The 24,626-nt window shown below is 44.7% G+C and overlaps 1 protein-coding gene and 1 non-coding gene across 3 annotated transcripts in view; one reads left to right on the top strand and one right to left on the bottom strand.

The window, feature by feature from the left end:
- Positions 1-24,626, top strand: part of LOC120918815 (rho GTPase-activating protein 39-like) — a 144,793-nt gene that overhangs the window by 44,800 nt on the left and 75,367 nt on the right. For both annotated transcript variants that reach the window (XM_040330631.1, XM_040330630.1), the window contains exon 2: positions 5,025-5,456. In XM_040330631.1, the coding sequence (XP_040186565.1) occupies positions 5,025-5,456 (432 nt within the window). The remainder of the gene's footprint in view (positions 1-5,024; positions 5,457-24,626) is intronic.
- On the bottom strand, positions 20,755-20,843 carry TRNAD-GUC. Its single transcript is given in 2 exon segments — positions 20,755-20,799; positions 20,807-20,843. It is a non-coding gene; the product is annotated as a tRNA-Asp (tRNA).

The raw sequence follows: 24,626 nt of genomic DNA on the forward strand, positions 1-24,626 counted from the left end.
TCTTTAGATCAGCCATGTTAAAGTATGGCCGTCGTTCCCGCGTCGAATTTCGAATTTTATTTTTTTTGCGTAAGACGTCCGGGAATACGAAACGCCGTAACGCACGTCGCCGTTCAAAAAAAAGCCGGGCGCCGTAATTACGCGCGAAGCACGTCGGGACATTTTAACACTGAGCATGCGCAGAACGTTCGGCGCGGGAACGCGCCTAATTTAAATGGTACCCGCCCCATTTGAATTAGGCGGGCTTGCGCCGAGCGGATTTACGTTACACCGCCGCAAGTTTACAGATAAGAGCTTTGTGAATCAGGCACTTACGCTGTAACGTAAATCAGATACGTTACGCCGCGGGGGAGCAACGTATTTGTCTGTGAATCTGGCCCGTAGTTCCTGAACAACTGGAGGGCCGTAGTTTGAAGAACCATGCACTAGGGGGTGCTAAGGGGTTAAGTGTGCCCTAAGGGAGTGATTCTTACTGTAGGGGGGCGTGGTTGGACGTTTGACGTCACTGATCGTCGTTTTAAGAAAGTGGTAGGGTTGAAGTGTATGGTTTGAGGAAAGCTAAGGGACGTTTCCTGCTCTGGTCTACAAGCTCAGATGTGACCACAATTCCTTTGTACTTTCTGACCGTGTTTTGACATGGTGAAATTGCTTAGATTTACTGTTAATCCTGTGAAGTGCTTTTATACCACCAGTTTCTTAGCCTGAACACATTTTTAGTGACCTCACCACTAGCTTATGAGCTTAGATGAAACCTATTATTTTCAGACAGGCACACATCCTCATATCCTTAACCTTGTGTTGTACTACATAAAGCAATGAATTAACCATTCAAATAGTGAAGCTTCTGATTTTGCACTGTCTACTAGCAAAACTTTAAGGACCTTAAGCCTTGGCAAAGAGGAGGGGTACCAAATGGGTCAGACTTTTAAGGCATAGTAAACAATGAAGAAGTTGAAAAAAATACATGGTATGGAAAGAGCATTAGAAAACAAGTTAAACATATTAAGATGCATGATGTATAGTGAGCCCTTGTGTGTCAACGCGTTTCACGGTTAAGCTTCATCAGGACATATTCAAGGTTCATAGGTGGCAAGGTGACCTTAAGCCTTCCATATAGAGGTTTGTAAATTAAATAGTGTAAGTCTAATATGTCGTTAATTCTGCTGCGGATTGGTGATCATCCCGTTTTGTCCAGAATTCCTCAACCTTTTTTTACTCCAGAAGAACCCTTTAAAATAGTTTTCAGGTTTAGGGGAATCATTTCTAAAACCAATTAATCAGGAATCGGTATGGAAAAATACCCCTTGTTTGGTGGTCTGTGTGAAGAATACCACCTTTAGCCCAGGTTCACACTGAGTGCGGGAATGAAATGGTGTGAGTTCAGCTGAAATCGCACGATTTCATTCCCACACGTCGGTCCCGATTTTTGGGGACGCTTTCAGAGACATCTGTGCGGGTTTCTGCACAGCTGTCAATGGAAATTGCACCCCAAAATCGCCAAAAGTAGTACAGAAACGACTTGTAAATCGGTGCGGTGCCACCGCAACTGCGGCATTGCACCAATTAGGACAGTGCCATTGCTGACAATTGCTGCCGATTTTGACATGTCAAATCGCACCAATGTTAACCATGGCTTACAGTGGTAGTGTCTTTTAAGGCCTGGTTTTAAACTTCATATTGTGAGTATAATGATTGATTTTAACATTTTATTACAATTATTTTAATCAGTATCACACTAGGTCGGTGCGCCCTCCGTTCTTCTCTCTTTTTACAGTGGTAGTCAGCCATTCTTATAGATCAGGGGTCTCCAAACTTTCTAAACAAAGGGCCAGTTTACTGTCCTGAAGACTTTAGGGGGGCCGGACTATGGCCATGGGGGGTAGAAAAGCTCACAATGTCAGTGGGGAAAAAAATAATACCCCATAGTTTGTTTCAGTGGAAGTAATTGCGCCCCGTCTTCGGTGTCAGTGGGAGGCATTGTGCCCCATCGCTGCTGTCATTGGGAGGAATTGGGACTCCTTCATTGGTGTCAGTGGGGAAATTATGCCTCTTTGTTAATTAGGGTTGTCCCGATACCACTTTTTCAAGACCGAGTACAAGTACCGATACTTTTTTTTCAAGTACTCGCCGATACCGAATACCGATACTTTTTTTTAATGTCATGTGACGCACTGATAGATGGCACTGACTGATGGGCACTTTCTTCCTCTCCTCCCAAACTGCTGAACAATGTAATGACGGGGCGGCACTAGAAGGCATCTGTCGGGCGGGGAAGAGAATATGCTGGGTGCAGGAGGAGTGCACACGCACACCGCTGCCATCCCTGTACACTACAGTGAGTGATTTCCCCTGCGCGCCCGCTGACTTCCTGTTGTTCCCGCCTCTCTCTCGCCTCTCTCTCCTATCTCTCCCATCCCAGGTATCGGATCAGGCATCGGCAGCATTTGTGCGAGTACAAGTACTCGCGCAAATGCTTGGTATCTGTCCCGATATCGATACTAGTATCGGTATCGGGACAACCCTATTGTTAATATCAGTGGTTGAAATAGTGCCCCAAGGGCCGCATCTGGCCGTCGGGCCGCAGTTTGGAGACCACTGTTTTAGATAGCTAAAAAGGTAATTGGTGTCATGCTCTGCCCTTAAAATTATACAGGCACCATTGGATGGAAGGTCAATCGACCACAGCTCAAGGATCTCCTTGACACCTGTGGAGGAATCCTAGGGTTCCGAAGAACCCTAGTTGAGAATGGCTGCTATAGACGAGCAGCTTTTTTATTTGCATTCTAGCATTGCCATTGAACAAAAGGGGAAATATGGTATCATGCTACTAGAAAGGAAAGAACCTAATGTAGGTTTCGGGTTTTATGCATTTGAAAATATTTGAAGTCTTCTCGCCATGTTAAAGCACCTCCATATGAAGTGTGGTTCTACTCTTGATTTATGAGATCCCATATATTAGGACCACACTTTACAGACGTGTCTTGAAGTGGTATTGTGGTTTCACATAAATTTTGCTACCACAAGCTGTTTTTATTCTCCTGTTTATTGCCCCAACTGCATTTTCCTTTCCTGTGTGAGACTGGGCAGCTGATTTTTTTTTTATTTTTTGCTACATTCAAATATTGCAAAATTCTGTTGGGAAAATACATTTTGCTGGTTTTCTGCAGAAAAAAATAAGACAAAATATTTTCTGTTTTTCTTAAAAATGGGATTACCACTTAAGCAGTGATCAGTTTTGAGTAAGGCAATCGATGAAGATTAAACTTTTTTCTAAACCAGTGTTTCTCAACCTTTTTTTATTCAAGGCACCCCTTGTGCAAATTCATAATCCCGAGGCACTCCATTCTAAAATGTAAAAAACAGAACTAATAGTTTTACATAATGCACCAACGATCACACACGTAGGACCCTTAACATTAGAGGTGATTTTATTCTTCCAACGCAAACGCACCTTCGCACACTGCTACTGACCTAGCATTGCAATGTTTCTCTCCCTCATTCAATGAATGACCAGTAATGATGGGCAGGGGAGGGGCCTACGAGGATGCCCGACCTCCTCCTCATCAGGTGATGACACCAGTGGTTTTTAGGACGCTGGTGGGTGGAAGGCTGTAATAGTGTTCAATGGAAACGTTGTGTAACTAAAAAGCAGGCTTGATGTACCGGATAGCTTGTATACAATTTGTGGTGTTTTTTGTTTTTTTTTTAGGCACTTTGCCAAGCCACCCCTGAAGACACCCCAGGGTTGTTCTAAGCAGCTTATGTCAACAGGGGAGTAAGCAATCATGTAGAATCTCATTGGTCAATGTATGACTTCAAAGTACAATGTACTGATAGGAATGCCAGCAGCCCAGCACTATGGTTTTAGAAAAATTACTATATCAAAAGCTGTCTAGGCAGGACTATTGTGTGTGGTTTTTTTTTATTTTTATTGAAAACATCTTTTGAGAGAATTACTTTTACGGCATGTTGCTGGCATTTTATACGTGGATGTACCAAGCGCTGTTGATTGCTTTATCTTGGACTACTGCTGGGAGTGTGTACAGAGCTTCTTCTAGGGTTGTTGGTTTCCATTACCTTTCAGCTGTTTAGGTAGGCATGTTGGGTAGGGCTTGATAAAAGGACTTTCCCCAATGATGCCACAACTGCTGGAGAATCTCTGTGCATTCCCTATTGGTAAGCGAATGAGGCTTTGGGAGAAGCAGGCTTCCCATAATTGGCAAATGGAAATTAGTTTTTAAGGAGGCCATTGCTAGTGAAATGGTTGACCAAATGGATCCGTAATTTCTGGTGGGCAAATGCTCACTAACTTTGGTTGGTTTTGAGTATTCTGCTCAACAGATATGGCGCCACACAAAGTCTCCTACGCAGCCTCCCACTAGCTTTCTCCGTAATCCAGGTGTCGGTCCCTCAAGGAACACATCCTTGTTTAGTCCATCCACAGCAATACAACGGCCTGGGCTGTACTCTGTGTATCAACCACATCTCAAAGTGAAGTCTGGGGAATGCACAGAGATCCCTACTTGTGATATCATTGGGGAAAGTCCTGAAGCTTTTACTTTTGAGACGTATCTGATTTAACACTGTTCTGAGCAGCCACAAATTCCAGTTTGGATGACTTAAAGTGTAAGTAAACCCACCTATACTTTTCAGGCAAGGAAGCTGCCATCTTGGCCTCTGTTAAATCTTCAACTGCCATGATGCTGCACATGTGATCAGTTATGACACCAGCTATTGGATGGTATGACAGTTTGGTTGAGAGCACAACCAATGTGACAGTTAGCAATCCCGGCATGCCGGAAATGTAACTGCTTTTTGAAACTGTTAAATCGATGGGTTTACTTCCACTTTAAGTTAGTTTAAAAAAAGGGAGCAGTTAATTGCGCTAATTATATTTTTTTCAAATTTTTGACCACAAATTAATTATAAGTTCCTTCCATCTTGAAGTATATTTGAAGTTCAGTAGTATAATATTAAACAAGAATGAATATCCTGCTGACTGTCTTTGATTTTTTTTCTTACAGCTCAGACTGGGTGGAGATCATCGAGCCACGCTCTCGTGAGCGTATGTATGTGAACTTGAACACTGGAGAATGTGGTTGGGAGCCTCCCCTAGATGTCCACGTCCGCCAGTGCGATAAGAACCAGTGGTGGGAGCTGTATGACCAGCAGAGCAGCCGCTTCTACTATTACAATGCCTTGAGTAACCAGACAGTTTGGCATCGCCCACCTCAGTGTGACATCGTACCCCTGGCTAAATTACAAGCCATGAAACGCACGTCCCAGCCCAGCCTTGTGTTTCGTCCCACTCAAGAGCGGATGTCTCATAGGGGCAGCACAAGTAGTGAGGGAGCCAACATTCCCGTTGAGATCCTCATGTTCCAGGACCCGGAATATGGGAAGGATGGAAGTAAGAGAAGAGGAGACAGTATGGACAGCAGAAAGGATTCTGGAAGGTGAGCCATTCCACAGTTTTAGTATGTTTGTGGTCTGCATACAATAACAGCCTGTTGGTGGTCAGTTTAAAATTCAATTCCTGCAAAATTTTTTTTTTTTTTTTGTTACGTTTTGGATAGTCTTGGGAAAGGTTAATTGTGTTTTAAAATGATCCTAAAGGATTTTTTTTTCTTCCTCTTTTTGCCATACTTGCTCTGAGCAGCACCGATCCTCCAATTCTCGGATTCCCTGCTGGCGCTCCTGGCTCCCCCCGAGTGTCCTTGCTACAGGGGCACTCATGTTGGTTTGATCCCAAGCAGCACTTTGTGTTCAATTTTCTCAATAGAGCCACAGATTGCAAAAAAAAAGAAAGTAGTTCTATCCCTTCCCACTCGGCCCGCAATTAAAAAGGAAGTTTTGCCTAAATTAGGATTAGAAGGACAGCTTTACACCACTGCTGCAACAATTGCAGAACCACATGATTGGGTCATGTTCCTTTTTTTAGCAAATTTCCAAAATGTGAAATAACCAAACAATGGGGAAGTCCCAGCCGTATAACATCTTTTTCTTATGGCCTTGTAGTGGGTTATACAAATAACAATAGGGAAAAACACTAAGCCACTTTATTACATGCACCTTGTTGGTACCGTGTTGGAGCCCCTTTTGCCTTCAGAACTGCCTCTAAAGTTTTTCTCTAAAAATAAGAAACATGTTATACTAACCTTGCAGTGGATTTGCACAACTTAGCCGAGATCCTCCTCTTCTGCGATCCCTCTTTGGCTCTCCTGGCCCCTCCCTCCTGTCGAGTGCCCCCACAGAAAGCGGTTTGCCATGGGGGCACCTGAGCCAAGTCGCAGCTCCCTGTGTCCATTCAGACACGGAAACCTGGTTCGGCCCCACCCCTTCTCTCTCCTGGTTGGCTAACTGACTTTGACAGCAGCAGGAGCTAATGGTGCCACAGCTGTATCTCAGCCAATCAGGATTGCCGAGGCACTCGTAGTTATCGCTGGATAGAGATGGGGCTGAGGTTAGCCCCATAGAATGCATTAAGATAATAAGCCTTCTGACTTTACAATCACTTTAATTCTTCATGGCATAGGTTCAACAAGGTGTTGGAAACATTCCTTCAAGTTTTCGATCCATATTGACATGAAAGTATCACGCAGTTGCTACTGATTTGTTGGCTGCACATCCATGATGCGAATTTCCAGTTCCACCTCATCCCAAAGGTGCTCTATTGGATGAGATCTGATGACTGTGGAGGCCATTGGAGTACAGTGACCTCATTGTCCAGTGGTGAGATGATTGGATCTTTGTGACATGGTGCATTATCCTGCTGGAAGGAGCCATCAGAAGATGGGGACACTGTAGTCATAAAGGGATGGAAATGGTCAGCAACAATAGTAGGAGGTAGGAGGTGGTGTTTAAATGATGCTCAATTGGTACTAAGGGGCCCAAAGTATGCCACAAAAAACATCCCCCCCACACCATTACACCACCAGCCTGAATCGCTGATACAAGACAGGATGGATCCATGCTTTCATGTTGTTTATGCCAAATTCTGACCCTACTGTCTGAATGTTGCAGCTGAAATCTAGTTTTCAGACCAGGCAACATTTTTCCAAACTTCTATTGTACAATTTTGGTGATCCTGTGCAAATTCTAGCCGCAGTTTCCTGTTCTTAGCTGACAAGAGTGGCACCTGGTGTGGTCTTCTGCTGCTGTAACCCATATGTTTCAATGTTGTGTGTTCATAGATGGTATTCTGCATACCTTGGTTGTAACTTATGGTTATTGGAGTTACTGTTGCCTTTCTATCAATTCAAACCAGTCTGCCCATTCTCCTCTGATATCAACAAGGCATTTAAAGTGGTTGTAAACCTTGTTAGACCACTTGTACCTACAGGTAAGCCTATAATAAGGCTTACTTTTAGTTTAAATATCTCTTAAGCAGGAGTGGACTGACAACTCATGGGGCCCCTGGGCGATAGAAGATTATGGGGCCCCCGGGCTTACAGATGGCCACCACACCAGGAGGCATTGCAGAGGCAGGGCAGCTAAAATCTCAGGATTTTCACATCAAAAGCATGTCGGTTTTGGACATATCAGGCACAGATGTAAAAAAACACAGATTTTTACATACTGTCCCTGGTTTTATTGAGCCTGGCAACCCTGATGGGGCCCCCTAGTGGCTTGGGGCCCTCGGGCAGTGCCCGAGAGTCCCAATGGTCAGTCCGCCCCTGCTCTTAAGCCTGCACGCTTTAGGAGATATTTATCATATACGTTTGCATCCTCCGTGCCGTTTCTTCACTAGCAAGTACCGTGATTGAAGGCTCCGGCGCACATGCGCAGGAGTTGCGTCATGTGACTTCGGCCAGTCACAGAGCCGGAGTCTGCGGCCCCGGAAAGAAGAGGGGCGAAGCTGGATGTGGCCACCATCAAGGACAACACAGGCTTCATTTCCATCTAAGTGCCACATAATGGGTTACTATGCGATGCATAGTAGCCCATTATACTTTTGCTTTGCAGGAAAAAAAAAAAAGTAAAACCCATCAGGGTTAACTTCCTCTTTAAATCCCCTTTCTTCCCCATTCTGATGCTCGGTCTGAACTCCAGCAAGTCGTTTTCACCACATCGAGATGCATAAATGCATTGATTTGCTGCCATCTGATTGGCTGATTAGCAATATGTGTTACCAAGCAATTGTACCCAATAAAATGGTCTGTGCGTATAGATCCCCCCATGTTGTAATAAGAAACTATGTTTTTGAAAAGCCTATGGCGTGCAAAACCACACAAAAAAAATGTGCACACAGAGTGACACAAAAACGTGCTACATCAAACGGTCCTCGATAAAGAAGGACCTGACCCTGTTCCCCCGGGGCGTTAGGCTCCTGACGGTGACTGAGGTGATGAAGACGGGCCCTGACTCAAATTCAGGGAACCCCTGTTGTGCCTGCTGGGCCAAATCGTGAGAGCAAGAAATGAGACACTGTTTCTTCTTGCTTGTCCCCGTGCAAAGAGGAAGGGGTGGAGCTTTTATTGGTCTTTTATAAACAGAATGACATCATACACATGAGCACACTAATAGGTCAGTTCATATAGGTCAGTCCATACATGGTTCTTCTCCTTGCAAGTCAATTTTTGGCACAAACAGCCACTTCAGTGGTTATATAAAAGAAATGGCATAACACAAAAAATATTCATTTTAGTAACTTCCATCACAGAGGTACTCAAATGGTCCAAGAAGCCGACACAGACCCTATTCTTGGGTGGTTTCTGTTTCGGCAGACCCTCCAAAGTCCTAGGTGGGGCTCCCCCAAAGGGAGACCCCATGAGAGCAGGCGAACTAAGCCAGAAGGCCATGTCCACCCACTCCCAAGACGTTCAGTGTTGGCCCAAGGACTGGCACCCTACTAAACACTTGTGTAATAAGAAACAAAGTGCTTGGTTCAAATGGAAACCCTACGAGTCAAGGGGGTTTATTTACTAAAGGCAAATCCACTGTGCAGTGGAGGGGGATGTGCAAGGAAAACAAAAAGCAGCACTTTAGCTCGCACGTGATTGGATGATAGAAATCAGCAGAGCTTCCCTTCATTTCAGATCTTGCCCCGAGAACCTATAGCGACTACACTTCCAATGCACAGTGGATTTGCCTTTAGCAAATCAACCCCAGAGTTCTGATGAACTAAAATAACATTTCCTTTTACGCCTTTGCTAAAAATAAAGATTATTAATTATAATTTAATTATGGCCTCACGAGTGTTCAACTTGTTAATTTAGATATCTAAAGTGAGGGTGGCCATTGGGTTGATTCCTAAGCAGCTGCTCTAGAACAGATTTCATTATGTAATCATGACTTCAGAAAGGAGATAAACAGCTGAATCATTGCAAGGAGCCGAGACGCATTTGTACCTTCTTTTTTTTTTTTTTTTAACCATGTTGTGACTTCATCACCCGAGTAGATTAAAGTGTTTTCCTCTGATTTCACACCGTTTTCCCTTTAATAACATGGATGAGGCATTACCTGGCTCTTCCTTTGATGTACTGGAAGGATCTCTTCTCAGCCTACCACTGTCTCTGGTGCCAGCAATCACAAGCACACGCTGGGACTCGTCCTTCAAGACTTGGCAAACAGAGCTCACAAAATAGTTTGTTCCCAGTAGATTGGCAAATGGGATGTGATAATGACACCTTTTATGGCTAGCAGATGTTTGATGCTTTCCCAGCTGCAATCCAGCCTGTCCTCTGCTGGCAGAGCGCTGCCTCTGATCCCCACTAAACTGCGCCAGGCTATTTTTATTTCTAGATCTTATTTTTTTTACTGAGACCCGAATCCTCATGTCGGCTGCGAGAATTTGCCTTCTGGGGCCTAACGTAAAAGGGAAAGTATGCTTTCAATTCGTCCAGATTTAGAAGTTTTACCATAATGTGAATTTTTAAGTGTAATTTCAGGCTTGCTGTACCATATTTCCATAGGTGTGCACAGCCTATTGCGTTAGGGTGTGCACCCCAAATGTATAAAAAAAATGGACGGTGTCAGTGGGGCAGAGGTTGGTGTCAGTGGGGCAGAGGTTGGTGTCAGTGGGGCAGAGGTTGGTGTCAGTGGGGCAGTAGATGGTGTGAATAGTTTTTTTATTTTTATTATTATTTATTTATTTTTACTATTTTTTTTTTTATAAGCCCCGTTTGGGACCTTTTTGGGAAATATCAGCAGTGGGAATCTGTGCCACACAGGGTGATTAGGCACACCCCTTGCGCACGCCTATGCATATTTCCATCACTATCTTTGTATGATCTCCTAGTACAGTAGTGGACTTTTTTTCATGTTTTTTTTCACCTATTTTATTAATAACACCAATCTAGGTACAAAGGAATACAGAGAGTGCCATGTCTATTGGTTTTCTGAATGGTAGACTTGCTCTGAGATGGAGGATAGTCTCCATCAGTGGCGGCTGGTGCTCAACATTTTTGGGGGGGCGCAAACAAACAAAAAAAACATCAAGCGCAGCCACTGTGCCCCCCATATCAAGCGCAGCCACTGTGCCCCCCATATCAAGCGCAGCCACTGTGCCCCCCATATCAATTTCCGCCAGTGTGCATCCCTCACCCGCCTGGCACTTGCCTGTCTCAAAGGGGCAGCGGGTCACGGCGGTGGCCTCCACGCTTCTCGGTGTCTTCTCCCATCCTCTGCTATGATTGGTCGCCAGATTGGCTGAAACGACAGGCGCTGTGATTGGAAGCCTATCAGGTAACAGACCTGAACACCTGATGGGCTGAGAGGAGGTTCAGTGCTAGGAAAGCGAATATTTGCTTTCCTAACACAACGCTCACATTTGGCACCTTTCAGGGTTGAGGAGGGAGCTGTCTTCTGGGTGACACACAGGTCCCAGAAGACAGCAAGGACCAGTGAGGACACGCAGCGAGACTCGTGCATGTGCAGTAGGGAACCAGGAAGTGAAGCTGCAAGGCAAGCCGAGTAACAGATCGGCTTCGGCTGCCGACATTGCGGACTCCCTGGACAGGTGAGTGTCCATATATTAAAAGTCAGCAGCTGCAGTATTTGTAGTTGCTGGCTTTTAATAAAAATATATATATATATATATATATATATATATATATATATATATATATATATATATATATATACCCTTCATATATATAATTTTTTTTTTTTTTTTTTTATTATTATTATTATGGCGGACCTCCGCTTTAAGAAAAAATCTAAATGGTTATCTAGAATGATAGAATAAGTTGGTAATTCCCAAGCCTGATGGATTGATTATCATTGAATAGACATGCAGGAAGAAGTGAAGGGTGTGAACAGTTCCCCTCTTCCTCTTCTGCAGCCTGGTATGTGGCGGCCTTCCTTTCACGCTTGTATATGCATACTGGCGGCTTCTTTCACTTGCACACCCATATATCAGGGTTGGCAGAGGCACAGAAAACTGCCTGAACAGAGCAGCTGTTGCTGGATTCCGTGCAGTCAGCAGATCAAGGCGTGTGTATGGCTCTCCCTGCGTACAATAGATTCTTTCATAAACTGACTATAAAGTCCATCCAGAGGGAGAGGACAGACATCTGCACTATTGTCTGCTCTGGAACTACTAAGGAAACCTCAAGATGTTTCTCAGATGCCATCACTGGCCATTTGCACAGTCTACAGTAGCTTTAAAGAGAACCTGTCGCCAGGCATGTTCATTTCAATGCCAATATTTCAATAAGATTATATGTGCATTTATTTTAGTTTACGCTTGTTTTATATATTTTGGAAAGGTCCCCTTGCATAGGTGTGCGCACAGGGTGTGCCTTGTATGCTGCAGATGCCCCCCTTTTTAGACCCATGATATTTCACCAAAGCCCCTTAACGGGCTCCTAATTTTTTTTGAAATAATGAATTAAGAAAAGAAAATTGTAAATAATAATAAAAAAATAAATGGTAAGAAAATAAAAATAAAAAAATACATGCCCCTCTGTTTAGACCCGTGATATTTCACCAAAGCCCCGGTGGTTCACCCTAGAATGCAAGTTTCTTCCAAGAAATACAGCATAGTAGCGTGAGCTACAGTATGCCTTTATTTTTTTTTCTTTGCACCGTACTCACTGTTTAATACCGGAGATAAGTTTTAGACTCCCCGCGGGGAATGGGCGTTCCTAGTCAGAGGGGACAATGATTGACGGCCAGCTATGGCGCGTCACACTTCCCGAGTAGGACTCGTCTCTTCACGGCGCTTTACCGCGCCTGCGCACAGACTAGGAGCTGAGCCGAGTCCTATTTCGGCTATTTCCGTGAAGCGTGACGCACCATAGCCGGCCGTCAATCATGTTCCCTCTGCATAGGAACGCCTACTAGACTGAAACTTATCTCCGGGATTAAACGGTGAGTACGGCGCCAAAAAATAAAATACAGGCATACTGTAGCTCGCGCTAGTATGCTAGATGGCATGTTAGAAGAAAAAACCCGCTTTAATAAAAATTTGAAAAAGCTTTTCTTTTTTTTTTATTATTATTATTCATTATTATAATAAAAATAATAATAAAAAATAGTAAAAAAAAAAACGAAATAGTAAAAAATAAAAAATAAAATGGTAAAAATTAAAACTACGGACACTGTCCTCTGCCCCACTGACACCAAACTCTGCCCTGCTGACATTGTCCACTGCTCTACTGACCCCGGCAGTATATACTGTATACACATGCACACGCAAATGTGTTTGAGCTTTGGGGTGCACACCCTAATCCAATAGGCTGTGCACACCTATGCCCCCTTGTGTAGACATCCAAAAGCCTCTAGACCAGGGATATGCAATTAGCGGACCTCCAGCTGTTGCAGAACTACAAGTCCCATGAGGCATAGCAAGAGTCTGACAGCCACAAGCATTATACCCAGAGGCAGAGGCATGATGGGACTTGTAGTTTTGCAACAGCTGAAGGTCCGCTTATTGCATATGCCTGCTCTAGACTGCTGCTGTGGGTCACCCTCTTGGATGCGATGTCAGTGTTTCGTCAGATTAGGCAACCTGTCAGAATTTGTAACGGAAGTGACATTCCGTCACCCCACCATCTTGCTACACCCCGCACTCGCCCACACACCTCCATCTTGTTACACCCGCCGGAGTCTTGCATTTCACACTTATTTTTAACAGTAAACTCAGCTTATATAGTGACATACAGTATTAAAAAATCTGGCTTTTTAGAGCCTGCTGATCTCGCAGGTTTACTAATCTGACAGAACACCGCTGCTTTGAAAAATCAACATCAAAACAGTCTGAGGGATTTGAAAATACTAAATTTCACTATGTAAGTTCTGTTTCCTGTTAAAAATAAGTGTGAAATGCAAAACTCCAGTGGGTGTAACAAGATGTCCGCTTGTCGCCTTCTCACTGTAGCCTTACTGTGGACGAGTGCGGGGTGTAGCAAGATGGCGGCGACGGAACGTCGCTTCCATTACAAATTCTGACGGGTCGTCTAATCTGATGAAACATTGGCAGCCATAGAGGACACTCAGGGTAAGGCTCTATAGCAGGGGTGCCCAACCCTTTGAAGAGTGAGAGCCACTTAAGCAACTTGGTAACCAGTCGTGGGCCACAATGAGCGGAGCGGGCGGATGACGGGTCACGGCTACTCTATAGGCCCTCTGATCCTCCCTGATGAAAGGGGATGAATTCCCTTTTTGTTTTTCGGATCGGAGGAAGGCGGGCGTAAACGGACACCTGACTATCTATAGAGGTGAATTGAGGGTCCCATTTGGTCGGGCTGGTTGTGTGAAAAGGGCCTAAGACTGCTTTCACACTGATGTGCTGCGGTTTACCCACACTGCGGATACAGAGTACTGCACCTGTGTCTATCCTGCGGGTTAGCTGAACTTTGCCATAGACTCCTCCTGTGGCAAAAGCCAGTGCTGTAGAGGAAACATCGGCTTATGGGGCTCTGCTCCGCAGCCACTTACTTCCTCTACCACCAACTTCATTCACAACACTGATGCTGTGGTATGACGGGTCGGCCATCTGCGATCTGGGCTTGCCAACCCGCCATTCCAGAGCAGGAGGTCGCGGGCCACATCAGAGGGCTCCGCGGGCCACATGTGGCCCCCGGGCCACTGGTTGGCCACCCCTGCTCTATAGCATTCGCTAATGCTTTGGATTACAAGCATGCTTCTGGAACGAATTATGCTCGCAATCCAAGATTTTACTGTAGTGTGAACCCAGGCTAAAGCAGGAACATCTAAATGTAGGTAAAAGTGATCTGGGAGGTGTTAACGTTGATTGTACATACCAGATAACCAGATAAATGTGTTTTAGAAAAGCTTAACTGAGGAGTAGCAGTGTGCGTGAGGCCTGCAATGTATTTGGTGCACCATGACCTTATTGGCCCATATAAGCCTGACCCGAGTACCGTGTCACCACTGTTGGTATACTCTACTCAGCGTGAAGAAAGCTTTCTTGTCTGAGGACAGAAATAGAATTGGTTGGTGTCCTAGCAGGGGCGTGCAGCAGGTGCTGTTAGTAATTCAGTACGGAGAGCGAGAGATGAATCAGAAGTGGCAGCTGTTATTTTTTTTGGTGAAGATGCCATGTTGGACTTGTCTGCAATCTGCATTATGTGCTTGTGGGATTGAAGGACCATATGTTTGTGTAGGGAATAGAAATGAAATGACCGCTCATGTGACTAATAGCATTTTCGTCACTTGAGTCGAAGTTCTGCGTTGTTTTCAGGAAGTTCTGCTTTTTTTCTTTTTGGAAGAGTCACTGGTTAGACCATGTAACATGTGACTGATCGCCTAAGGGAACTTTACCAACATTTCAAAGTCTTAGATCGTCTGGGCACAAAGTCTCCGAAAGAAGAGCCTCCTCTATGGCCTGTGGCTTCGGCCCAGTTTCTGTCATGACTTTTATTGCTCTATCACTGGGGGTAGGGTGACCAGATTTTTAAAATGAAATCCGGGGACATATTTTTTCTTTACTAGTAATAGGAACAATCAGCGACTCTCTGCCAGTCGCCGCCCGCCTCACAGCCTCTCAAGTCTTACTTTTCGGGCCCCGGCTACTACTGGATGGGGAGCGGAGGAAGATCACTCTGCCAGGGAAGGCAAGGAGATAGGCAGGTGGCTGGCCAGGATTTGAGCCAAGGCAGAAGAACATGCGAGCGAAGCTGAATGGGCATGCGCCCCAAACTGAAGAAATATTCCCTCCGCTCTGACCAGCACATGATCATCAGAAAGGGGGTACAGATGATGGGGGGAAAAATACAACCCCCCTATGCTAGTAGGCACGGCGGAGCGCGGGGGGGGGGGGGGTGTAATTCAAATTTTTTTAGTTTAATTCTGCACGGACTTTCTTTGAAATTGCCCCTGCCCCCTATTAAATCCAATCTGGGGACAAAACCAGGGACAGACTTGGTCCAGGGACATTGTCCTCAATCAGGGGACTGTCCCCTGAAACTGGGGATGTCTGGTCACTTTAAGTCCCATAGGGAAATAATTTCAATAGGGAAACGGTGGTTATGAGATGGTGCTTCCAATACTATGGATAAATCCCATGCCGGGAAGGTAGGTTTCCTAGGAGGTCTTGGCTTTAGACAGGCTGTTTAAAACAAGAGGGTCTTGGGCCCATTTTAATCCTGTCATGGACGATAGCGCCGAAACTTGTACCTTCGGGGGGGTTTAAGCCTAGGAATTTTTCCAGACCTGACTGGAGGAACTCAAGGATCTGTGAAGATATGCACCAAGATTGTTGTTGTGCGAACGAGTGGAAATTTGCATATCGGAGCTGGACAAATCCCAGGAGCCATGTAGCCAGCCACAAAGAAAAAAAAAGCTATAACTTGATCAAAAGGGGGCAAAAGGGGCGGTTGCCCTGGGCCGCCCTCTGTGAAAACTGTATATCAAACACTATTCAATAAAAAAATATATATATATTTGTGTGTGTGTGTGTATATTTATATTATACGCACACAAACATAATAAACCTACTTTGTGTATACGGGGCCTCACAAGGTCTAAATCTGGCTCTGCTGGCACCTAACTTAAGGTTTTCTCTAGTTGTTGAGAATGGAGCTGCTTCTAAATATTCCTGCTGCCTGCCTCCTGGATTGAACAGATTGACTCCTGAATTCCATAGCGTCTGTCCACCCCATATGTATAGTGTTGTAATAGGAGTTATGCCCTAGTGCCATTTCTGTTATCTGCAGCCTTGGCGCCCTATTGGTTACTATTCAGATCCGCTGCATGTCACCGCCTTTTGTCCTGCAGTTCATGATGTTCTAAGACAGGTATGTTGAATAACCCGTCATAATCAGACTTGGGCAGGAATCTGCACATTCTATCTTTAATTATAATAATTGTTCATGATTATTTATGAAGCTTTTACATTTCTTCGTTATTTTAGTTTTTACGATGTGTAAGGAATATGTGGCCAGATGCAGCGTGTTTGTCCTCCCTTCATTATAACATGCATTTTCCCGACAACAAAAAGGACCCTCTACCCAGCTCTGTACGTTTTTGTAGTTTACACATGCTCATAGCTCCCAACTGTCCCTCATTTTGGTCTGATCTATATAGTTGTATATAAAATACACTTTTGTCTCTTTCAAAAACCTGTTTCCCAGAGCCAAGTCTTTCATCCAATTTCCAAATCTCTACATTTGTAAATTTCAAAAGCCAGTATAAAGGAATAGTAGTGTTAAAAAAAAAAAAAATGTTGTTTTTTTTTTTTTTTTTTTGTGTGTGTGTGATTCTCCTTTAACCGGTTAAGGACCGGACCAATATGCTGCTAAATGACCCAAGGGGTTTTTACAATTTGGCACTGCGTCGCTTTAACAGACAATTGCGCGGTCGTGCGACGTGGCTCCCAAACAAAATTTGCGTCCTTTACTTCCCACAAATAGAGCTTTCTTTTGGTGGTATTTGATCGCCTCTGCCATTTTTTATTTTTTGCGCTATATACAAAAATAGAGCGACATTATCCCCGAGGATAGTGATTTTTTATTCTAAGCAAAAAAAATTGCCATTCTCATTTTGGTCAGAATCGCGCAGCTCTACTTCCAGGGTAAATACGCTGTGGTTTTGGGAGAGTTGTTTTTAGTGTTATGACATAGTGGCCTCTTTGATTTCAAAGCAGAACTCCAGGCAAAGATTAAAAAAACATGATTTAGTAATTTTACAATTTCAACAAAATTATTTTTGTGTTCAACACTGCTAGTATAACTGGCCAAAATCCAGCACCCGCTTTGCGCTAATGCTTCTTCTCAAGACATTTGGGATTCTCAGTTTTACTAGGATTCCATGAGAAGGCTGAGTGTTGGCACCCTTGCCCATGCAAACCGGTCCACAACTAGGGTGCAAGGTCTTTTTTTTTTTTTTTTGTCTTTTTGTTAGACCTTGCCAATACACAACTCCATTTTTAGGCGATTCCTACATGAAATGCAAGCTGGGGTGGGGGTTTACTGTCCAGCATCAGCCCTCTAGCTGTTGTGAATTTTCAAGTGCCATCGATCCTCTGCCTTTGGGAGTCATGCTTGTAACTGGCAGCCTTGCAATACCTCATGGGACTTGTAGTTCAGCAACAGCTGGAGGGCCACAGGTTGAGCACCCATGACTTACTGCCTCTAGCCTTCCTTCCTCTGACCTGGCTAATCCATATACATCCCAAATCTGTCTAATCTCTATTGTATTCATGTAATGTCATTTCATGTAAGTGGATGGACAGGAATTTCAAATTAAATGTTTTTTTTGTTTGTTTTGTTTTTTTGCTAGACTGATGTGTGTGAACCTTTTTGTTTGTTTTTGTTGTTTTCGGGGAAATGATCATGCATGGTAGTTTACAAACACAGTAAGCCACATCTTCCTGTTTACATAAATAAGACTCTCTCATAGGGAGATACCCAAAAACAATATTGCTGTAATAGACACTGTCCACATTTTTTTTGAAGCTTAACTCTAGACCAGTGGTCTCCAAACTGCGGCCCGGGGGGCCAGATGTGGCCCTTTGCTTGCTTTTATCAGGCCCTTGGGGCATTTCATCCACTAATACCAACATTAATCCCCCCCCCCCCCCACTGAGACCATTGAGGGGGCACAATTCCTCCCAATTACACCAACAATGGGGCAAAAGGACACCAATGATGGGGTACAATTCCTACCACTGACACCAAGGATGAGGCACAACTCCTCCCACTGATGTTGGTCCCTTTTCTACTCCCAATGGCCACAGTCCGGCCCCCCTAATGTCTTAGAGACAGTGAACTGGCCCCCTGTTTGGAAAGTTTGGAGACCCCTGCTCTAGACCATTATTTTAGGTTTGGGATAGAGTCAGACGGCACAAAAAAAAAAAAAACAAGAACAGAAATTGTAACCCTTCCTAGCATTTGTTTGTTCCTTTTGAAGAATTTCCATAGGAACGAATAGGGAAAATGCCAGAATAGGAAAAGCAATGACACTAGAAGATCCTTGTTGAGGCGATATGGCCTGCGGTTGATATCGGCGATGAAGCGCTATGGCCTTCCGTTGATATCAGCGATGGTGCGCTATGGCCTTCCAATTGCGCGGTCATGCGACGTGGCTCCCAAACAAAATTGGCGTCCTTTTTTTCACACAAAGCTTTCTTTTGGTGGTATTTGATCACCTCTGTGGTTTTTATTTTTTGCGCTATAAACAAAAAAAAGAGTGACAATTTTGAAAAAAAAAAAAATTTTTTTTACTTTTTGTTATAATAAATATCCCGATTTTATTTAAAAAAAAAAAATTCTCAGTTTAGGCCGATATGTATTCTTCTACATATTTTTGGCAAAAAAAAAAAAATCGCAATAAGCGTATAGTGATTGGTTTGCGCAAAAGTTATAGGGGACAGGATTATGATTTTTTTTTTTTTACTAGTAATGGCTGCGATTTTTGTCAGTCCTGCGATATTGCGGCGGACACATCAGACACTTTTGACACTATTTTGGGACCATTCACATTTATACAGCGAACAGTGCTATAAATATGCACTGGTTACTGTATAAACGTGACTGGCAGGGAAGGGGTTAACACTAGGGGGTGAGGAAGGGGTTAAATGTGTAGCCTGGGAGTGATTCTAACTGTGGGTGGAGGGGGGTGACTGGGGGAGGTGACCGATCTGTGTCCCTATGTACAAGGGACACAGCATCGGTCTCCTCTCCCTGAGAGGAGGTGGATCTGTGTGTTTACACACACAGATCCACGTCCTTGTCTGTGTAACCGCCGATTGCGGCAGTCTGGCGAACATCGCACCGGACAGGCGCGCGCATCGGCACCGCAGTGACGTGGCGCTCGAACGTCCCCCAGTGGCCGGAGGAGCCGAGGACGTCAATAGACGTCCTCCTGGCATTGTAGAGCCACCTTGTGGCCGTCATATTACAATGCAGCAGGCTCCAGGTGGTTAAAAAAAAAAGAAACAGTGAAGTTAGCCCAATTTTTTGGGTTTTAATGTGAAAGATGATGTTACGCCGTGAGAATCATGACAGAATCACGACTTTCTAAGCAAAAAAATTGTGAATCTTATTTTAGCCAGAATCGTTCGTAGTAGTAGTTACTGACCCAAACCCAGGAGTTCTGGGTTCTCTCATTGCACATTTGTTCTTTTGAAGCTAGGGGATCAGCATGACAGAGGCAACTTGCATTTTCAGAAGCATGTCTTTTTATGAAAAACTTTTTGGAAATAAAAAAGATATCGAATGTGATGCTAGCAGCTTTAAAATGTCTTTCTGCTTCTGCAAAAGCTTACTTTAGCTTATCCATTGACCAGGCCTGGACTGGCCATAGGGCACACCGGGCATTTGCCCGGTGGGCTGGGGCCGCCGGGATCAATCTCTGGGCCGCAGTCCGATACCTGTTTATGACCGGCCGCACAGCAGGAGGTAAACGGTGACCGCGGCCTGGAGAGGGTTAACACAGGCCGCGGTACCTCTATGCGGCTGTGCCCGTGTCTCCTCTCCAGGCTCTCCTGCCCTGCCGACAATGTTATCCATCAGCAGAGCAGGGCTGGGAAGAGGCCGGAGACACTGAACAGCATGAGTGCTGTGCAGGGATCCGTGGTTGCTAGGAAGCAGGTCGGATCCAATCAAAACAGCTATTGCTGTCCTCGCACACGCTCTGCTGCCTGCAGTAGCTAGGCAACGCCGACGCTGCCAAGGCTGGACCCGCTGATTGCACGGAAAGGTATGACGTCTGGAGACCCCGCCCACCCAGGCAGATTGCGTCCATTCAAATACCAGGAGAGAGGAAGACACGTGTGAAGTGAAGCCATCAGATCGGGAGACAAGTGAAGGAGACAGAAGCAAAACGGGTAAACGAGAAAGGGGGTAATGGAGGAGGACACAGGAAAGTGTAAATCGATAAAGATGAATGGCGGCAAAAAGGAGATGAGAAAGGGGGAAGAAGAGGGAAGAACAGATAGAACACAGCTGCACCAGATTTTGCACTCTCCAGTTTTAGTAAATCATCTCCTTTGTGTGCCTTAAAATTAACATTAGTGTATTTTTTACTGACATTTTTTCTTCAATCATTGCAACTAATATTGTCACAAAAATTGGAACTATCGCCATTTTATTCTCTAGGGCAGTGATGGCGAACCTTGGCACCCAGATGTTTTGGAACTACATTTCCCATGATGCTCAACTACACTGCAGAGTGCACGAGTGAAATGTAGTTTCAAAACATCTGTGGTGCCAAGGTTCTCTATCACTGCTCTGGGGTGTCCGATTTCCGAAAATATCATGTTTGGGGGTTTCAACTAATCTTCAGGCCTAAAAAAAATTGATGGCCGCCAAAGGGCAGTGAAGCAATTCCCTGAGAAATATGCTTAGATGAGGATGGGATTTGAACCCATGCGTGCAGAGCACAATGGATCGCCCGTGGACAGTCCACCGCCTTAACCACTCGGTCACCTCATCAAATTCACACCCCTGATGACGTCATTACATCATTTAATTTAGCATTGGGTTAAAGCGGTTGTAAACCGCATATACAATTTTTTTTTTTTTTTTTTTTTACCTGCAAGGCAAAATGCATAATCAGCTAGTATGCACCGCATAATAGCTGATTATGAAATACTTACCTCAAAACGAGGTGAACAACACTTACCTGGTTCACGCCGAGCGAGATGTCATCTTGCTCCGGCGTGTCTTCCGGGTATCGCCGCTCCAGCGCTGTGATTGGCTGGAGCGGCGCTGCTCCAGCGCTGTTTAAAATCGGCAAGGTCCGGCGGCTGCCGGATCTTTCGCCGTGGATCCCTCCTGCGCATGCGCCGCCCGTTATAGGCTTACCTGTAGGTAAAAGTGAAAAATTAAGGTTTACAACCGCTTTAATAAGACATTAGCAGGCAGTTTGTTCATGGCCTAGCTTTATAGCCTCAGCACCTCACTGCATCCTATGAAACAAAAAAAAAAATCAAACCACTGCACAATCTTCCCTTTCCCTATCCATAGGTTGTTAAAATGCAGCTTTTCAGTTACAAATTCATCCCATTCATCAGCTGTAGTTAAGGCCGCCTCTAACATGAAATCCTCACCCATTGAACAATAAAAAAATGTAGGGAATGGCCATTCAGTTGCCTTTTTGTGTGTTTTTATTTTGGGTGGGTTGTTGCTCTGGAACATGGGTGCTCCACCTGTGGCCCTCCAGCTGTTGTGGAACTACAAGTCCCATCATGCATCTGCCTTTGGGAGTCATGCTTGTAACTGGTAAGCTTCATGGGACTTGTAGTTCCGCAACAGCTAGAAGGCCACCGGTTGAGCACCCATGCGTCTGAAGAGTAAATACTGCATTGCAGTCTTGGGCCCAAAGAGGAAGCTCTAAATGCACAATTTATGAAAAAGCCCAAACACTTTTTTTTTGGTTAATGCTCTTTAGGCGTTAAAGTAATTGTAAAGGTCCATGCAACCTGTAGGAAATTGGACAATCAGGCTGTATGGAGGGCCATGCAACCAATAGGAAATTGTACAATCAGGTTGCATGGAGGGCCATGCAACCTATAGGAGTTTGTGTAACCTGTAGGACAGGGATATGCAATTAGCGGACCTCCAGCTGTTGCAAAACTACAAGTCCCATCATGCCTCTGCCTCTGGGTGTCATGCTTGTGGCTTTCAGAGTCTTGCTATGCCTCATGGGACTTGTGGTTCTGCAACAGCTGGAGGTCCGTTAATTGCATATCCCTGCTGTAGGAGATTTGTACAATCAGGTTGCTTGGAGGGCCATGCAACCTGTAGTTAATTGTACAATCAGGTTGGATGGAGGGCCATGCAACCTGTAGTTAATTGTACAATCAGGTTGGATGGAGGGCCATGCAACCTGTAGGAGATTGTGTAACCTGTAGGAGATTGTACCAACAGGCAGGCCCGTCGATACAGGACAGGCAAAACAAACAATTGCTTGGGGCCCCGAGCTGGCCTGGGGCCCCCAACTTCCCCTTCCCAGGCTGTAGCATGGCCAAGCTCCTCTTCCTTCCTGTCAGTCCAGCCAGGTACCGCGCATGGTACAGGAGATTCAGTTTCCTGTTCCCGGCCGGACTGACAGGAAGTGCACACTGAGTGCTGACTTCCTTTCAGTCCAGCCGGGAACACAGGAAACTGAATCTCCTGTACCGCGCGGTACCCAGCCCAGCCCGGGGAATATCTGATAGGGGACTGCGGACCCATAATGATAGAACACCGGACTGACAGGAGGAAGAGGAGCTTGGCCACGCTACAGCGGCAGCCTACAGGGAAAAAGGGGAGGTGAGAATAGAAAAACAGGGACTGGGGGGGAAGAACATGGGTGTAAAAAATTTGTGTAGCGTTAACGTAGGCTTTGCGTGCGGGGAGATGCTTGAGGGCCCCCATTTTGCTTGGGGCCCCCAAATTCCTTCAAACAGCCCTGCCAACAGGTTGCATGTGTTGCTTCCCACACTTTACAGTCGAGACAGCACACAGACGGGACAGCAGAGAAGAGCTGTACAGTGGACTGACTACAATCTCTTTTTAGCCCTTTGCACAGTAAACTGCCTTTAAAGATGACCCTCCTCCTTTCTCAGCACGGACTTGGGACCGGCCACGGCGGAGTTAACTCGAATAGGCCCTCTTCTTTTATGCTTGAGCCACTATTTTGCAGCTTAAAGCATTGGTAGCTCAGCCAACACGTTCAGCTGGCTGATGCTGCTACAAGGCTGGATAGGCCCTATTCTTATTTTATGCTTGCAGTAGCAAATGTTTTTTACAGGGCTGGCTTGCTTGGCCCAGCACTCAATCCTCTTTTCACAGCACGGGCATGGGACCGGCCATGGCAGAGTTAAAAAAAATTCGGACCGGCTTCAGATAGCCAATGTACATATTGCCATTTTGAATTTTCAAAACTTCACTTCATGTATTGTATGTTTATACCGCTGTATAATGCAACACAAATGTTTTTTTTTTTTTTTTTTTTTTTTCCTGTATGTCCTTGTACCATGCCCTTTGACTAAATAAAAAACTTGTAAAAAACAAAACAAAAAAAACAAGTGGAATTTGGGTGAGCCAAGATGGTTTTCAATTTGGAATAGCTTGGCATCTTATGTGGAATTTCCCATTGAAATGCATGGTGGCTGTCATGGTGCCGTGTTTGGTGCCATATTTTATGATTTATATCACTTGGTTCAGGCCAAATTGAACTTTAATAGAAGGATGCCCAATGAGAATAAAACAAGTGGAATTTGAGTGAGCCAAGATAGTTTTAATATAGGAATAGCTTGGCTTCTTATTCGGAATTTCCCATTGAAATGTATGGCTGTCAGAGTGCCATATTTTAGGATTTAGATCACTTGGTTCGGGCCAAATTGAACTGCCCAATGAGTATAGAACAATTGGAATTTGGGTGAGCCAAGATGGTTTTCATATAGGAATATCTTGGCTGCTTCTTCTGAATTTTTTTGATGGGCATACATGCACCATTTATAAATTCCGAAGCATGGGGGCATCCTCCCTCAAAAAAGTTATGTCACGTACACACAATCTGACTTTTCCACGGACAAGCCTCCGTCTGAATTTCGATCGTATGTACGCGGCATTAGGAGCAAAAATCGCCCCTCCGCCCCTGCTGCCCCCATGCTTCGGCATATATGCTCTTTTTTTTTTTTAACTGTGGTGGTGAAATTACTGCCCTTGATCTGACCTTCGCGGTGATACCTCACATGCATGGTGCAATTACTGTTTACATATGACACCAGACTGATGCTTGCGTTTGCCTTTGCACGAGAGCAGGGGGGGACAGGGGTGTTTTTTTTTTTTTTTTTTGTTGTTTTTTTATTATTTATTTTGCTTTTTTTTAAACTGTTCCTTCCATTTTATTTATTTTTTTTATCATTTTTATTGTTATCTCAGGGAATGTAAATATCCCCTATAATAGCAATAGGTAGTGACAGGTACTCTTTTTTTAAAAAATTGGGGTCTATTAGACCCTAGATCTCTCCTCTGCCCTCAAAGCATGGGTGCTCAACCTGTGGCTCTCCAGCTGTTGCAAAACTACAATTCCCATAATGCCTCAGCCTTTGGGAGACATGCTTGTACCTGTCAGCGGCTTGCAATGCCTCATGGGAATTGTAGTTCCGGAACAGCTGGAGAGCCACAGGTTGAGCACCCATGCCTCAAAGCATCTGACCACACCAAGATTGGTGTGATAAAATGTTTTCCCAATTTCCCAATCGTGCTATTTATATCGGGGGGGAA

Source organism: Rana temporaria, chromosome 12, assembly GCF_905171775.1.
Source record: "Rana temporaria chromosome 12, aRanTem1.1, whole genome shotgun sequence".
Taxonomy (NCBI): Eukaryota; Metazoa; Chordata; class Amphibia; order Anura; family Ranidae; genus Rana; species Rana temporaria.